Raw genomic sequence first — 18,012 nt, forward strand, 5'->3', positions numbered from 1 at the left:
GATTTCCAACATTGCAGCTTTGTCGTGAGCTGGTGAGGATTGTTTAGGTAAAAAGAACGTGATTTTCTAGTCAAATCAAATGGGACCATCACTTTGCTGCTTTCTTTTGCAAAATAGACAATGTGATAGTAATTGCAAGATTCTAGTAGAGGACAATCCTTCAAGTCTTCACTTCACCAGAACGTCTTCATTTTGCTTAGATCCATTGAATAACACTTGAGATGAGTCGCTTCCTATGGACATAGATGCTAGTAATGAAAACTTGTCTTGAGATTTCGATTTTGTCGCGGGAATCGCGGATTTGGAGAAGAAAGAAATGATCGGGGTTAAAATGTTAAACTCGCCATGGACATATCTCGTAGTCGGGTGAATCTGAGTCAAGTTGAAGCTACTCACCAGTGGCTCAAGTTCGAGTAGCTGCCAGCTCGACCGGGTAATTGCTCAAAATTGACTCACCTCATTTCGAGTCGAGCTAGTGGTCGGGGAACTCGAGTATTTTGGTGAGTCGAGCTAAAGCTCGCCATCACTCGGCTTGAAAAGCTAGCGAGCATAATCGAGTTTTTATTACTTTGTTGAAAAATACATTACAATAGTCTTTAGAATTACATGTTGTACCATCACATCACATGTATCAATGCGAGAAAAATATCCGAGCTTATTAAGCTTGAGCTCGAGTACATATATATCTGTTTTTAAATTGAGTCGAGCTTTGAGTGTTTGGAGTTTCAAGTCGACTCGAGCTCAAGCCTAAATTTTGATATTCGATCGAACTTCAGTTGAGTTTCCAGCACCGAGTAAGCGAATCGAGTCAAGCTCAAACTTGACACCGTATCAACTCGACTCGATTGCACCCTTGATTATACTACCGATATGGGCTTTTCAGGCAAAGCTAAGAATTAACAATCATCAGGACTGGGAATGTGGAAAACGTTCGGGCAACTGCACAACAGAGAAAGAAAAGTGCTCAATTCATTGCAACGACTGCTTCAGGAACTAGGGCAGAGCATTCATGTTCTGTGAAAAGATTAGATGGGAGGTGGGGTTTTGATTTCCAACATTGCAGCTTTGTCTTGAGCTGGTGAGGATTGTTTAGGAAAAAAGAACGTGATTTTCTAGTCAAATCAAATGGGACCATCACTTTGCAGCTTTCTTTTGCAAAATAGACAATGTGATAGTAATTGCAAAATTCTAGTAGAGGACAATCCTTCAAGTCTTCACTTCACCAGAATGTTTTCATTTTGCTTAGATCCATTGAATAACACTTGAGATGAGTCGCTTCCTATGGACATAGATGCTAGTAATGAAAACTTGTCTTGAGATTTCGATTTTGTCGCGGGAATCGCGAATTTGGAGAAGAAAGAAATGATCGGGGGGTTAAAATGTTAAACTCGCCATGGACATATCTATAGTCGGGTGAATTTGAGTCAAGTTGAAGCTACTCACCAGTGGTTCAAGTTCGAGTAGCCGCCAGCTCGACTGGGTAATTGCTCAAAATTGACTCACCTCATTTCGAGTCGAGCTAGTGGTCAGGGAACTAGAGTATTTTGGTGAGTCGAGCTAAAGCTCGCCATCACGCGGCTTGAAAAGCTAGCAAGCATAATCGAGTTTTTATTACTTTGTTAAAAAATACATTACAATAGTCTTTAGAATTACATGTTGTACCATCACATCACATGTATCAATGCGAGAAAAATATCTGAGCTTATTAAGCTTGAGCTCGAGTACATATATATCTGTTTTTAAATTGAGTCGAGCTCTGAGTGTTTGGAGTTTCAAGTCAACTCGAGCTCAAGCCTAAATTTTGATATGTGATCGAACTTCAGTTGAGTTTCCAGCACCGAGTAAGCGAATCGAGTCAAGCTCAAACTTGACACCGTATCAACTCGACTCGATTGCACCCTTGATTATACTACCGATATGGGCTTTTCAGGCAAAGCTAAGAATTAACAATCATCAGGACTGGGAATGTGGAAAACGTTCGGGCAACTGCACAACAGAGAAAGAAAAGTGCTCAATTCATTGCAACGACTGCTTCAGCAACTAGGGCAGAGCATTCATGTTCTGTGAAAAGATTAGATGGGAGGTGGGGTTTTGATTTCCAACATTGCAGCTTTGTCTTGAGCTGGTGAGGATTGTTTAGGAAAAAAGAACGTGATTTTCTAGTCAAATCAAATGGGACCATCACTTTGCAGCTTTCTTTTGCAAAATAGACAATGTGATAGTAATTGCAAGATTCTAGTAGAGGACAATCCTTCAAGTCTTCACTTCGCCAGAATGTCTTCATTTTGCTTAGATCCATTGAATAACACTTGAGATGAGTCGCTTCCTATGGACATAGACGCTAGCAATGAAAACTTGTCTTGAGATTTCGATTTTGTCGTGGGAATCGCGGATTTGGAGAAGAAAGAAATGATCGGGGGGTTAAAATGTTAAACTCGCCATGGACATATCTATAGTCAGGTGAATCTGAGTCAAGTTGAAGCTACTCACCAGTGGCTCAAGTTCGAGTAGCTGCCAGCTCGACTGGGTAATTGCTCAAAATTGACTCACCTCATTTCGAGTCAAGCTAGAGGTCAGGGAACTCGAGTATTTTGGTGAGTCGAGCTAAAGCTCACCATCACTCGGCTTGAAAAGCTTGAGAGCATAATCGAGTTTTTATTACTTCGTTAAAAAATACATTACAATAGTCTTTATAATTACATGTTGTACCATCACATCACATGTATCAATGCGAGAAAAATATCCGAGCTTATTAAGCTTGAGCTCGAGTACATATATATCTATTTTTAAATTGAGTCAAGCTCTGAGTGTTTGGAGTTTCAAGTCGACTCGAGCTCAAGCCTAAATTTTGATATTCGATCGAACTTCAGTCGAGTTTCCAGCACCGAGTAAGCAAATCGAGTCAAGCTCAAACTTGACACCATATCAACTCGACTCAATTGCACCCTTGATTATACTACCGATATGAGCTTTTCAGGCAAAGCTAAGAATTAACAATCATCAGGACCGGGAATGTAGAAAACGTTCGGGCAACTGCACAACAGAGAAAGAAAAGTGCTCAATTCATTGCAACGACTGCTTCAGCAACTAGGGCAGAGCATTCATGTTCTGCGGGGTTGAAAGATTTGAATGAGTGGTTAGGACCCCCAAAAGAAAAAAGGGTTTAACCCTCATATTTTCTTTGTTCTCTTTTACTTATCCATTTTCTGCAGAAAGGAGTTACTGATACAGCTTTAGTCTATTACAGAGAGAGACCAAAAATTGGCTCATAGTTTGAATGGTATTTCCAGCAATTGGAGGACGATGATCGGGTCATCAGACCCCGCAAATCTTCCTGACAGAGAGATGTGCGAATTCATCTCAGTTATTCCTGCAACCAGATGTGGCTGGCTGGTCTCGTTTCGATGTTGGAGTGAGACATCACTAGCTAGCAAAGAGAGAGAGATACAAATAGAACACTCGTATTCCCACCAATTCACATTAACATCACATAGTACATAAATCTACGGTTTATTGGGGAAAAAAAGAAGAACAAATACGTCTGCTAAAACATTGAAACGGACAATCAGATTGCATCTCAAGCACTGAGATTCTGAGTAAGAACGTTTCAGACTTGGAGCTAAACATACGAACGCTTATTAGATTACCTCAAAGCAGTTTCCTGCGAATTGCTACCTTCATTGCTCATCATACAATGGAAAATGACGGGAAATATCAGAAATCTCAAGTTTCCTGCGTAATTCTTGATCAACATTGGACGTTCATATGATTCATCAAAGCAGGCAAGGCACCCTAAGCATGCATCTCAAAACGTTCTCAAACAGTGTGATCAGCATAATTTCGAGATGCATTTCCTGCAAAAGGTTATTCACTGAATATACTCAGACTTATTAACAGAATCCTTCCAATTATTTCAGCTAACAATTCTAGCGAAAATCAATTCTTTGGGGCAAATCAACAATTTGACTTTGGTAAGCGAAAACAAGTGCAATGCGATTTCGACTATTAAAAAAATAACCAAGAGGAACCTAATTACTTCACAGGGACAAAACTGACCAAGTATCTTTTGTTGCTTTCATATGGCAAAGTATGCATCTTCTGGACCACATACTTCAAGACCAGTAGATGAATGTCCTTATCCACAAACCTGCAACCATATGTCACGAACAAAAGCCTGAGTTAAAATACCATTTCCTGTGGGTTAAAGACAAACAAATCGGTTGAAATTTTTCCTGAGATGAGAATCTCCTCACAGTATTAGGCACCAAAAAGTCTCTTGACAGTATATACTATACACCAGTCACAGTGAGGCCCTCTTAAGATTTGACCCTGTAGACACAAACCTTAAGCAAGAAAGCAAGGAGAGTGAGATATTGAAGAAACTCAGCAGTTGATCTCCCCCAAGGAATCGAATTTTTTAACTCTCACACTTGCTAATGCCTCTGCAGTATTCCCCTTCCATCAGACCTCAAACTGCAGATCTTCAGTGACATTCTTAAGCGAGCAGTTATATCAACGGTGTCAAATGCAGTTCACAGGAAAGTATAACATATACACAAAACTAGATAGAGCAGCAAAACACAAAGAAGCAAATCTTGACAGGAACTCAATATGAGGGAAAAAGAAGATTAAATATTCTATGGCAGGTAAAAAAGGGTTTAACCAGCTGCCAAGGTCATTTAAACTTGATCATATGCTTTATGCTTTGGACACAATAGTAAAACGAAAGTAACAGTATATGACAACATAATCCATCACAGTTTGATTTGAAGAAGGATTGTAGGTTAAGAGGAGTTTGGAATGCAGGAATAGAATCAGCCTTACACAGTTCAAAACATAAGCTCAGTTAGGATTTGACAAGGAGATATGTCAAAGAGCAAATGATAGAAAAACTGAGACTAAGAGTAGACATCAACTACAGAAGGACAGAGCAAGGGAGCTGCAGTGAAGGGGGTTTCTGGGATGTAGAACATAACAAGAGAATACTGGCTCGGAAAAATTGGAATATCTTTAAATATAGAGATGAAGAAATGACTCTGACTCCATGTTGAATACCAGGCCATCGATTTGATATGAAAATACCTACATAAATCACTCGTCGACCTCCACTCAGTGTGTGATTTACATTATTAGAAACCTCAAAACAATTCTCGACTGACCCAATATGGAGACAATTGACAGTAAAGAACAAAAAAGATAAAGAACAAAAGATCAGGAAAAGACTCCAGCTTCGCTAATCTTAAAAGTCAGAAAGATCCTGAATAAAGCCCTATAGAATCATCAAAAACCTGATAAGCAATTACAGTTCTTCAGGAGCTAAAAAATGCATGTGTATACCACTGTACGAAAAGCACCAATAATCACAGCTACCTAACCACACATTATTCACATCTAAACCAAACTTGCGACCTGACTAGATGTAACTTGTTAACTTGATTTAGTTCACAGCTTCATTCGCATCACTTCATCACATGCTGCTAAAGTAAGCCCAACATTAAAACTTTGACCGACTTTCAAATACTGATACCATTACGCAGCTTGATTAAGAGAGAACCTTCTAGATTTCAATTACCTGGACCATCTCAATAGTATTGTTCTTAGCTAGCGAGTGAAAGACTTGCACTAATAAGACAGAAACGAACCTATGAAAAGCCACAGAAATAGCTTTTGTTACTCCGTGGTGGAAAACAGTGACAGTGAATTTAAGTAAGAGCAAAAAGATTGTTGCACAACCAAACAAAAGAACTGGTCAACTGAAACTTGAGTTTACTCTCATTGCAAGAAGAATAAACAGTTTTCTTTTTCTTTTTTTTTGGTCAGAAGAATAAACAGTTAAAAGGCATTCTTTTGTTAAAACCGACAAAAACTCCATGGAACAGACATTACTTTAACTATTGCCATCGCACTTTTATTCACATTAGAAGACTGTACCAATTAGTTTAAACACCGTAGCAAATGAAAACAGGACAACTGCTATTTACTGCTACACAATTTACAATGAATTCGATATGCAGATAATTAATCATGATATGCAATTTCCAACAAAGATTTTCGCTATTTTCTCAATTTAAATATACAGTCTACTTGTTCGTAAATTATTCTTATTAATCAAGATCAATAGCGAAACAAGCAATACAGATACCCACATCGCTGGACTGAAGAAGCCAAAGCACAATCATATGCGTATTACACTTTTGACATGGACCATTCAAAATCCCGCTTCCAAGTACCTAAACAACCACAGCAAAATCAGCTCAAAGAGGGTACACACAAGGTAAAAAAAAAAAAACCTCCAGTTTAAGGTGCTCTAGGATCAGTCCCAATTTGCCAAACATAAACAAGCTCATCCCAACCAGTACTCACAAGAAGCCCTTTGACAAGTGCACCCATGTCAAGGCCAACCACCATCCCATCCGTTGGTTATGCCCTCCCCACAAGCAAATCCCCCACCATGTAATCCAATAATAACACAGTCATATTGAACAAGCAAGACAGGATCAAACTCCGGCTGGCACTCAGATCCAAATACCATTTCCCAGCTAGATAATGTAAAACTCTTTATAACTCGAACCAGGAGCATACAATGGTAATATTCTTTGCTAGCAATTGAAAGACCTCACCTCCTAGATGGAAACTAACTGATGAAAAGCCATTTATATGCAAAAGCAAGAGATCGATTAAAAAATCAAGCTCCAGGGTAAGGCAGCCACAACTATGACAATGCATCCTTCATTTCTATGAAGATTAGCCAACAATGAACTCATAAGAACAAAGAATGCATGGAAGCATACTACCAATCCCGCAACACCACAGAAATTTCCACGCAAAATATTACAAAAGATTAAGGAGGCGATTCCATTAAAGCCAGTGTTCTGCCATGAATAAAGAAGAGATCCTAAACATCATCCTGGACTTAGCAACTAAAATCAAAAAAGAGAATCGCCTTACTTGGGGACCAGCATTAGACATACATGGGGATCACAGTCCTCGTAAGGCTGTGCTTTTCTAGGAGAATTAAAAGACCAAAGCTGGGGACAGAGCCCAGCAAAAAGCGCTGACAAGCATGTAGATAAGACATTCACCAAAAAAGAAAGAAAGAGAAAAAAACTAAAATTCGAAAAACACACAGTATCCTGAGAATCTTGCATTTAGATCACTTCAGCTTTAGAAGATAACTATGAACAATTTCTATCTTCAAATATTTATGAGAGATCAGTTCAGAAAAACTATTTTTGCTGGATCTCCCATACTTATCAACAACAGATTCATATTGCCAAAAGTTTCTATATATCAGTTTTTATCAATGACTGTCTTTGGCAGAGTTACTGAGCAAAGCTATAACCAAACTCAATGACAACATGAACTTTCGGCCAATAGTTGCACTCAATGTAAGTACATCATTTTATGTTAAAGTGCCCATTTTGTCCATAAGAAGATCAGAGAATAGTAAGTAACCCAACTAGACACGTCAGAGAGAGACATTAAATTGACACTTTCATATCATTTGAAATGCTCAAAAAACACAATTAACAAAGAAACGATGTTTTGAGACAAGCACCAGAATATTTTGTCAAAGAAGTTGGAATTCCCATGCCCGGAACAGGTGATATACAAGTTAGAAAGAGTGACCATAAAGTAAGAAGTATCAAAGAATGCTGCACTAACCAAACAAAGGAACTCATAATATTATAGGTCAACCTCATCCTCGCATGACAAGAAGGGGCAGCTACATGGTCTTTCCTTGATCAAACCAGGCAACGCAGAAAATTCATAATCGAGACACAAATTTCACTACAGCAACAGCAACTAGATCCTTATAATAAGACTAGAAAGCTGAGTTTAAACAATCGCAGCAATAAAACACAGGAGAACCGTCATTGATGCTATACCATACAAGGTGAACAAAACAAGTGCAGACTCATCATTCTGAGAATGCAAATAGAAATTTTCCCTGCTTTATTGAGTCTAATTTAAAGTCTATTTATTTGCGAGTCATTTACCAAGATCAACCGTAGAACGACAATTACACTTTCAAATTTGGCCATTCAGAATCCTGATCCCAAGTTGATACAGCTCAATGAGGGGACGACCCAAAAAAATGAAATTTTTATCCTAATTCAAGGAGCTCTAGGATCAGTCCCATGTTGCCAAACATAAACAAGCTCATCCCAACCTGTACTAGCGACAAGCCCTTCGACAAGCACGCTCATGTCGACGCCCACAGCGAATTCCGTGTGATGATCATACCTCCCCACGAGCGAATCCTCCACCATGTAATCCCACAAGCACACCGTCATGTCGTAGGAGCACGACGCCATCAAGCTCCCCCTGTGCGGCGAGAACCTCACCTTCCTCACGGCGTACCCGTGCCCGTTGAGCACGGCCACAGGGACCCGGTAATTCCTCACATCCCAAATCCGAATGCTCTTGTCGACCGAGCCCGTGGCGATCACGACGCAGTCGTCGTACTTGTTCCAGTCGAGGGAGAGGATCTCGAACTCGTGGGCGGGGATGATCATGGTGGAGCCGGGCTCGCGGACGTCCCAGACGCGGACGGTGCAGTCGCCGGAGGCGGAGGCGAAGACGTCGGCGTGGCGGGGGTTCCAGGCGGCGGAGTAGACGCAGTAGGCGTGCTCCTTGAAGGTGCGGACGCTGGCGGGGCGGTCGACGGTCCAGAGCTTGACGGTGTCGTCCCAGGCGGCGGAGAGGAAGGAGTCGCGGCGGGTGGGGTTGTAGTCCACGCTCTGGACCTCGCGCGTGTGCTCGCGGAGGGAGCGGAGGGGGTTGCCGGCGGCCGGGAGGGCGGTGTCGTAGAGCTTGACGGAGCCGTCGGCGACGGCGGCGACGAGGAGGGAGTCGTGGGACTCGGACCAGGCGAGGTCGTAGACGCCGTCGGCGGTGTCGAAGGAGGCGATCTCGGAGATCGGGGCGGCGGGGGAGGGCGGCAGGGAGAGGACGTGGAGGCGGCCGTTGCCGAGGATGCCGAAGTTCTGGGCGGTGGCGACGGCGAGGCGGTCCTCGTAGAAGGGGCTGAACTTGACGGAGTAGCCATTGAAGGGGGTCTTGAAGATGGGCATCGCGGCGGCGGCGGCGGCGACGGCGGCGGCGGTTGGTGGGTGGGGGTTTGCGGTCGTAGTTTGAGCTGAACTTTGAGGGTTGCTCGTCGGATCGAGGGGGGGTCGGGGCGCTTTTTTCTTTTTCTTTTTTATATATATTTTTAAAATTTTATTTTTTAAGGGTTAATATCATAAAAAACCCCAAACTGACAAACTTGTGATGAATTTACTCAAAACTAATTTTTTTACCACGAAAAATCTCAATCTAGTATATCCGTAATAAATTTACCAAAACTTAATTTTCTAATCACAAAAAATCCCAAATTAGTACACCTGTAACAAATTTATCTCAAACTGGTGCACTTATGACAAATTTACTCTCCGTTAACTTCCATCAAATTTTACCGTTAAATTTGTTGATGTGGATGACACATGGTGTCGTGGTATGGTCCATGTGTAAATCCATGGGGCAAATAGCACGAAAAACCTCAAATTGGTCCGCTAATAAAGGGTAAATTTGTCACAATATTACCAATTTGGGTAAATTTGTCACATGTGGGTTTTTTGTGGTCAAAAAATTAGTTTAGGGTAAATTTGTTACGAGTGTACCAGTTTGGGGTTTTTCGTGGTTAAAAAATTAGTTTTTGGTAAATTTGTCATTGGTATACCAATTTATGATTTTTTTTGTCAAAAAATTAATTCGGGGTAAATTTGTCATAAATGTACCAGTTTGGGATTTTTCATGGTCAAAAAATTAATTTTGGGTAAATTTGTTATAAATGTACCGATTTAGAATTTTTTGTGGTATTAACCCTATTTTCAATTTTTCTAATTTTCTATTTCTCAAATAAAGATGTTCAGTAGAAAAGAAGGGCTGGCTTCGAAACCGGAGATAAGCTTTATCATTTCTCTTTTGGATATTTGTGTTCTAAAACAATTAAATTGAAGATTGAAAATACATTCGTAATTATAAAAGGAACAAATCTCTTTCGTTTATTGAAAACCTCTAAATTATTCATAAGATTTTATATTCCGTACATGGCAAAAAATGCACTTAGATACGACATCATGACGACGGCAGATTAGTATATGGGTTAATACCACGAAAAACCCTAAACTGGTACACTTGTGACACATTTACCCCAAACTATTTTTTTGACCATAAAAACCCCAAAACCTGAGACATCTCGTGACAATTTTACCCGAACTATTTTTTTGACCATCAAAACCCTTAGTACATGTCGTGACAATTTTACCACTGAACTTACAAAAACTGCAACCGAGTACATATGTGACAATTTTACCCGAATTAAAATTTTAATATCATTTTTCGAATTTTTATTTATTTTTTTCCTTTTATTTTTTTTCTTTATCTTCAACCTTTGGCCTGTCGCCGGCCCGTGACGATCGCAAGTGCGGAAGCCGCGCGTGGCCGCCTCGCCGCGTCGGCGAGGCCGCCCTCGCCGGCGTCGGGCGAGGCCGTCCTCGCCATATCCGCGAGGCGACCGCTGTACGGCGAGGCGCCGCTCGCTGCTGCGCGGCGATGGCCGCCCTCGCCGGCCGGCGAGGGCATCCTCGTCCGCCCGAGGCAGGGCGATCCTCGCTCGACTCGGGCGAGGCGACCCTCGCCGGTATCGGCGAGGCTACCCTCGCCGAGATCAGCGGCGACCCTCGCTGCGTCGAGCGAGGTTGCCCTCGCCGGCTCCGGCGGCGACCTCGCTGCGTCGAGCGAGGGTTGCCCTCGCCGGCGTCGAGCGGCGACCCTCGCTGCGTCGAGCGAGGTTGCCCTCGCCGGCGGCGAGCGGCGACCTCGCTGCGTCGAGCGAGGGTTGCCCTCGCCGTGCGTCGGCGAGGCCGTCCTCGCCGACGCCGGCGAGGGCCGCCCTCGCTAGATCCGGCGAGGGTCGCCCTTGCCGAGTCGAGCGAGGGCGGCCTCGCCGGCTACTGAGGCGGCCTCGCCGGCTTCCGCCTGGCGGTCGCCGGACCGGCGACCGGCCGAGGTTGAAGTGAAGGAAAAAAAAAGAAAAGAAAAAAAGAAAAATTCAAAAAATAAAAAAATGAAAAAATAATATTAAAAATTAGTTGGGGTAAAATTGTCACATGTGTATCGGTTTGGGGTTTTTGTGGTATGTTCGGGGTAAAATTGTCACGGTATCTGGATTTGGGGTTTTTATGGTCAAAAAAATAGTTTGGGATAAATGTGTCACAAGTGTACCAGTTTAGGGTTTTTCGTGGTATTAACCCTTAGTATATTGAGGGAGCGCGGAACCGATGGCCCAGGATTTTGGTGTCTACTTTTTTGCTCGCAAAAGAAAGTAAAGCATAAGAAATCCAAAAATTTGCACATATACATTGTCACGTGGGTCATGTGGCAATCACGCGATTTCGAATCGACCCAACTATCTTTTCATCCAGGTCGATACATTTACTAGGCGCATTCAAAGCATATCCACCGGGAACTTTACGAACTTGAAGAACTTCTTCTAGTAGTCTCGATCCAAAGCGTAAGTTGTGGGTGGGTTTGCAGTAAAACTAGGGGGTGCCATATACCCAAACTGACCCGATCCAATCCGATCCGATATGAACCGAACTGATAAGGTTACCTCGTCTTCGTCCAATTCCCTTACGTAGTACGTTGGCCTCTCTCATTTTTCCTACCCTTCCCGAAAGTTACCTCGCCCTCTCGCGGTAACTCTTCCGAAATTTCTTCTATCCATCGCTTCCGAGGCTCGCCGTTAAATTTTCCGACTTCTCCGCCGTGCCTGATCTGCATCTAAGAAACTTCGATGCCCCGTGAAGCAAATGTCATCACGTTATTGCCGATGGTCCAAAACACGGTGACATGCACACGAAAGTCACGTTGTTCAGACATATTCGAACGCCTCGCATCCCTCTTCCAATTATGTCTTCGCTCAGCCATCAACGATTGATGGTACACACATCTATCTCTCTTCTAAGAAACAAGGTTGTGGATGAATTTACGTGGCATCGCCAATTAGGCCATCCGAAAATTTGGGACCGAGCCCAGGTCCTTTTGTGCAAACATTTCAAGATTATGTTGTGCTTACTGATTATTTCTCCTATTACTGTTGGTTGTATTCATCGAAGCGAAAGTCGGATTTCTTTGACATTTTCCTATCTTGTCGTAGATTAGTAGAAAATCGGATTGTTAGAAAAATTAAAAACTTTCAATCGGATAAAGGAGGTGAATTCATGAGCAATAGTTTTCTCACACATCTTAATGAATGCGACAAGCAACTCTCTTGTCCAGGTACACTAGAGCAAAACGGGGTTAGTGAGAAGAAACATCGATACATTGTTAAACTCGGGCTTGCTACATTATTTGGGGCCTCTATGTCACTCAACTATTTGGTGGCAATGTTTACAACAACAACGAATGATTTGATAAATTGGCTTCCATCCATTGCTCTAAGCAACCGAGGCCCATACTCAATTTTGATTCAAGACTATTCATTACTCCGAGTGTTTGGCTCCCATTGTTGTCAATATTTACACAACTATAAAAAGAACAAATTTGACAAGTGTTATTTGTCGTTTGTATTTTTGGGATATGGTGAAAACCCATTTTGGGGCTTATTCTAATTAAACTCAAAGCATTATAACTTTGTGGGCTAAACCCAATCTCAAAACTTGGTCCATTAGGCTTGAAATTTTTGGCCCTCACACCTCCTTGCCTTGGCCGAATTTTGCTTGTATGCCAAGCCAACCCATGTGATCTATCTATATTCGTTCACCATCACTGGTCGAATGCAAAATGCAATTGATAAATTACGCTACTAATGACTATATGCTGTGCAATTTTTATATATTATCTTGTTTATGGGCTAAAGATAAATCTCTAACTTCCTATGCAATTAATGTCTAAATGGTTAGTCAAAATTTAGGAGTCAACGGCTACAGTTGAGAGGAAGCTATTGCAATGGAATTTAACTTTAAGTCCATCACAAACAAAAATTGTTGGTGATCATTGGAACATGCTACAATCTAGTCTAGAAATTGTTCATAATGGTTGTTCACCAACAAATCTTGACTTTTCACATGAGCATGCATGTCTATTTGCTAAGATAGAACCGGACTCAAATGCTTCATCTATTATTCTCTCTAATCACGTGCCCTAACTAGTGGAGAGTGAACTTTAGTTCAATCTCAACCTGAAGCTTCCAGATCCTTAATGTATCCCATGATTACCCGTTCAAAGACTGGAATCTAGAATTTAAATCCAAAGTATGCCAATCTAGCAATATCACCTATCCCTCTCGAGCCACGCTCATTCCCCCATTATCCCTTGATGAATGTGGTTGGATGTAATAGAGATGGTTCACTTGACCAACTAAAAGCCCGACCTGTTGTAAAATGATTCCATTAAGATGAGGGCATTGATTTCATAGAATCTTTTAGTCTGGTAGTTAAATAAGCCACCATTCGCATTGTTCTTTTCACTGCTACTATTTAGAACTGGGAAATTAGCCAATTAGCTGCTAAGAACACCATCTTACACGGCGATCTCGATATTTATATCTACATGGAACAATCAATCACCTAGCTTTCATGATTTATCTCGTCCTGATAATATTGGCTTACACCGACGTGTGTTATGTGGGTTCAAACAAGCTCCAAGGCATGGTTTGACAAGTTCAACGACCTTCTTTTTTTAATATAGATTCTTTTGCAGCACTGTTAATCCATCACTATTTGTTTATCGTTATCAAGGTCATATTATCATTCTATTGGGAATAAAGACATCATAACTTTCATACAGTGTTAACTTGAATGCCACAACTTTTTTTCAACCACTTGAGTGCAAATTATTTCTATAAAAAGGTTCACGTGAGTATCATTATTTTCAATTGATCACTTAAGTGTCATAACTTTTTAAAAATCATTCACCCAAGTGCCAAAAATCTACGAGGCATGGGACTTGTGGTAACTTTTAAAATAGTTATAGTACTCAAGTGATTAATTGAAAAGTTACGTGGCACTCAAAGTGATTAGAAAAAAAGTTAGGGCACTCAATCGAGTGTCGTACATAAGTTATGACACTCGAGTGACTGAAAAAAGAAGAAGTTATATCACTCAAGTGCGCGCTGTTTGAAAATTGTGACACTCGTGGTGTCAGTTTCTCCATTATATTACTCTACATTGATGAAATAGCCTCACTTATAATTCCCACAATTATTGAACCGTCTTGTATCATGCACTTGGTTAGGTGTTTTCGATGAAACAACTGTTGGAAAAACATCTCTAAGTGATTTTGATGATTTCTAAAATTATCCTTAGTATAATATATATATTGACAAGTGCATATGTTTATGATATTATTAAGGATTACGTGACTTCCATGATGTAAGTCATTTTAAGAAAATCACAAGATGTCCGAGTTACTCGTAAAAATCACCAACGGACCTAAAGATTAGCTGATGATAGACCTGTCAAATGGGTGGGTCGGATCGGGTTTGGGTCGAGTAAAAAATGGTCTGACTCAAATAGACCCATTTAACCTATTTTGACCTATTTCCATGTACTACAAATCTAATGACCTATACCTGACCCAATCCATACCCGACCCTTACCTGACCCACCCATGTTGCTAAAATACTTGTATATTTAACTCAATCTAGAAAAACTCATACAGTGAGCGCGAAATTGAGTGAGGGCAAGAGATATTAGTAGAGTTTAAATAAATTGTAAGCCCATTTATGACTCATTTACAACCTATTTATAACCCATTTAACACTCATATTATGTTTATACCCATTTATGACCCATTTACTAAATGTAACTGACCCATTTATGACCTATTTACTTATATATGGGTTAAAAATGGGTTTATGACCCATTTTGACAGGTAGCTGATGATGATGTTTGTGTTGATGTTGAGATATCGTGTCATTTGTGATGCTTGTATAACCACCATGTGAGGATGTTCATTGGAGAAAAATATATAGCCGTTGAAGGGTGGAGTTGCACAACAGAAGATCAGGAAGTCTCTCGGGAACGAGGAAATAGGGATTTGTCAGAAATATCAAAGCAGTCGACGTCGGAACAGTAGCTGCAGGACTTATTTTCGGATAATCTGCAAATGTTCAGGAAAAAGAGCTATATGGGCAATTTTATTCTCTGACAATAGCACCAACGGAAACGGCTAGTTGGTCTTTTGAAGTATCTCCAATAGGAAGATTGAAGATGACTATTTAAGAAAAGAGCTTCTAGGCCAAAATGTCAGAGACGCATAATATAATATTTTAATATTTGTTCTGAGTTGCTTTTCTTATTGATATTGTTTTCGTTTCTCTCAAAAGATCTTCGCTGTGATAGTCTTATCGTATAGTAATCGTGTGAAAGAACGATTGTACAAGAGTGAGTGAAGTAGCCGAGTACTAATAGTATAATCTATCATTTGAAAAGGATCAGTTTTGCTAATTGTAACTTGTTGAGCAAATTGCTAGTGCAATTCGGCCAGACTCGTGGCTGTTAGTTTGGAGAGTGGACGTAGGCTTTGTGAATAAGGCAAATAACTATATATTGATGTATGCTATCTTTTACTTCCACATTTAACTAATATCTGCACATTAGCACCACTAGATATTTCTACAGCACCTGATTTCCAAATATACTTTGGTGATTTTCGTAAATCATTGTATGTTCTTGTCTCTATCATTTTCACATACTTTAGCACACAATCTACACATGATCTTGCTTGACCTGATCTTTACATAGTGGTTGCCAATTTCTTCAATATTGTCAAAAATTTTTAAAAAAACCTATTTGCTCCCCCCTCTAGGTTTTGTTGTTAGCCCCGACGACACCTCGATGCTCTCCATTATTTATTGAGCATTGAAGTCAATCGCTACATTGATGAACTCTCTCTCACAACAAATATATGTCTCGGATCTTTTGAGTCAAACATCCATGGCGCAATGCAAGCCAATTACTACTCTCATAGCTACCAAGCAGCCAACAATCAAACACGATGATAAGGCGTATGCTGATCCATCTCATGTTTGAAGCATTGTAGGCACTCTTCAATAACTTACCCTCATCCATCAAGATTGCGATCAACATTGTTGCCAATATACAACATCCAAATTGTTGCTTATTATCATATGGTAAAATGTCTTCTTCGATGTGTTCGCAATCCTTTACACCTTGGCCTTCGTATTTTGTCTCGCAATTCTCCCCATTTATTTGGCTTTGCCAATGTAAACTAGGCTCTGTACAAACTCACCCGACGTTCTACATTGATTATTGTACTTTTATTGGCTCAAATTATGTTTCATGGTGTACCAAGAAACAACTCACTGCAGCCCACTCCATAGTCGAAACTAAATACTGGCTCCTTCTTCAATAGGTGCTGAACTCACTTGAATTTTATACAACGTTGTAATATAACAACCTCAGCCTTCGTTATTTTTCTCGGATCCATTTTTTCATCCTATGACAAAGCACATTGAGATCAATTATCATTTTGTTCGGGAAAAAGGTTGCTCTCGATTCTATTGTGACTTGCTATGTTTATGTTCCTCACAAGTTGCTAATATTTTCACAAAACCATTGACTCAAGATAGCTTTGTCAGTTTACTAACCAAACTCTGTTTTTGGTCTTCCCTATTGACCGGTTTGAGGGGAAGTATTGAAGTCTCAGGATGGTTAGAATGCAAAATCTTCTACAAATCAATATGGAGAAAACAAATTAAGTACAACATCCACGAGCTAATCTCTACGTTTGGTAGTATGGATAATATACTGGATAGGATAAAATTTATCATATTCCGTGTTTGGTGCCTGCCCAAGATAGGATAAAGTTTGATATAGGACGAAAATAGCCTGGATAAAATTGTCCCACGAGAGAGGTGGGATAAAGGTGGCTAGGATTTCTAATATCCATAATATAAAAGTTATTTTTCTCAAATAACAAACTTGTTAAATTGATAAAATTAAAATAATATTTGAATATAAATAATGATTGAATTTTAATATATAAAATTCAAAATAAAAAAATAAAAAAATAATTTCGTTTTTATTTATTCTTATTTTTATTTATATATTCAAATTTTTTCTATCTTATGATATAAATTTCATATATACAAATAAACACATTTAGTAGTTACATTTACTACATATTTGGGTTAATACCACGAAAAATCCAAACTGGTACACATGTGATAATTTTACCCAAAATTAATTTTTTTGACAATCAAAAACCTAAACTGGTACATCTGTGATAAATTTACCCTCAATTTATTTCCGTTAAATTTTACAGTCAAATTATTTTGTTAAATGACACATAGCAGTTGACTGATATACCGATTTTATATTTTACCCTCCGTTTTTCATAGGTGTACCGATTTTGTGATTTTTTGTGATATTAATCCAATTTAACGAAAACTAACGGAGAGTAAACTTTTTACAAATATACCAGCTTGGGGTTTTTAATGGTCAAAAAATTAATTTAGGGTAAAATTGTCATAGGTATACCAGTTGCGATTTTTCATGGTAAAAAAATTAGTTTAGGGTAAAATTATCACAGATGTATCAGTTTGGGGTTTTTCGTGGTAGTAATATATTAGTATAGTTTACTATTTAATAAAGTTTTATTAGAGAATGATGGAAGCGGAAAAAAAGAAATAAAAAAGAGAGGGAAAAATAATAAAAAAAATAAGCAAATAAAAATGAAGCAGGTAAGAGTGTCTTGAGAAATTTTTATCAACTCCGTTTGTGTAATTTTTAGGTTTATCCGCAAATAATGGAAATGGTAAAATGTGAAAATATCCAACTTTATTACTATGATTCTCCAAACAGTGAATAGGATATAGCAAATCCCTTGGATTTCATATCCTATCATAATTAGTCCTATCTAGGGCTAAGAATCCAAATGACCAAATGCAGAGATTTCTTCATGATTTATTTTTATTCAATTTTCATCTACATAAATTAT

At 39.8% G+C, this 18,012-nt stretch overlaps 1 protein-coding gene across 1 annotated transcript; it reads right to left on the reverse strand.

The window, feature by feature from the left end:
• Positions 1-7,936: 7,936 nt before the first annotated feature.
• On the reverse strand, positions 7,937-9,169 carry LOC115684770 (peroxisome biogenesis protein 7). The gene has a single exon (XM_030609643.2). It carries the CDS (start codon positions 9,075-9,077, stop codon positions 8,118-8,120), a length of 960 nt encoding a protein of 319 aa, XP_030465503.2. The 5' UTR covers positions 9,078-9,169; the 3' UTR covers positions 7,937-8,117.
• Between the last annotated feature and the right edge of the window lie 8,843 nt (positions 9,170-18,012).

Source organism: Syzygium oleosum, unplaced genomic scaffold (assembly GCF_021117445.2).
Source record: "Syzygium oleosum isolate NSW1041296 unplaced genomic scaffold, Sole_v2.1 Sole_v2.01, whole genome shotgun sequence".
Taxonomy (NCBI): Eukaryota; Viridiplantae; Streptophyta; class Magnoliopsida; order Myrtales; family Myrtaceae; genus Syzygium; species Syzygium oleosum.

Bases quoted from the DNA above. Each gene is read 5' to 3' on its own strand.
- LOC115684770 (XM_030609643.2), bottom strand. From the start codon at position 9,077: ATGCCCATCTTCAAGACCCCCTTCAATGGCTACTCCGTCAAGTTCAGC.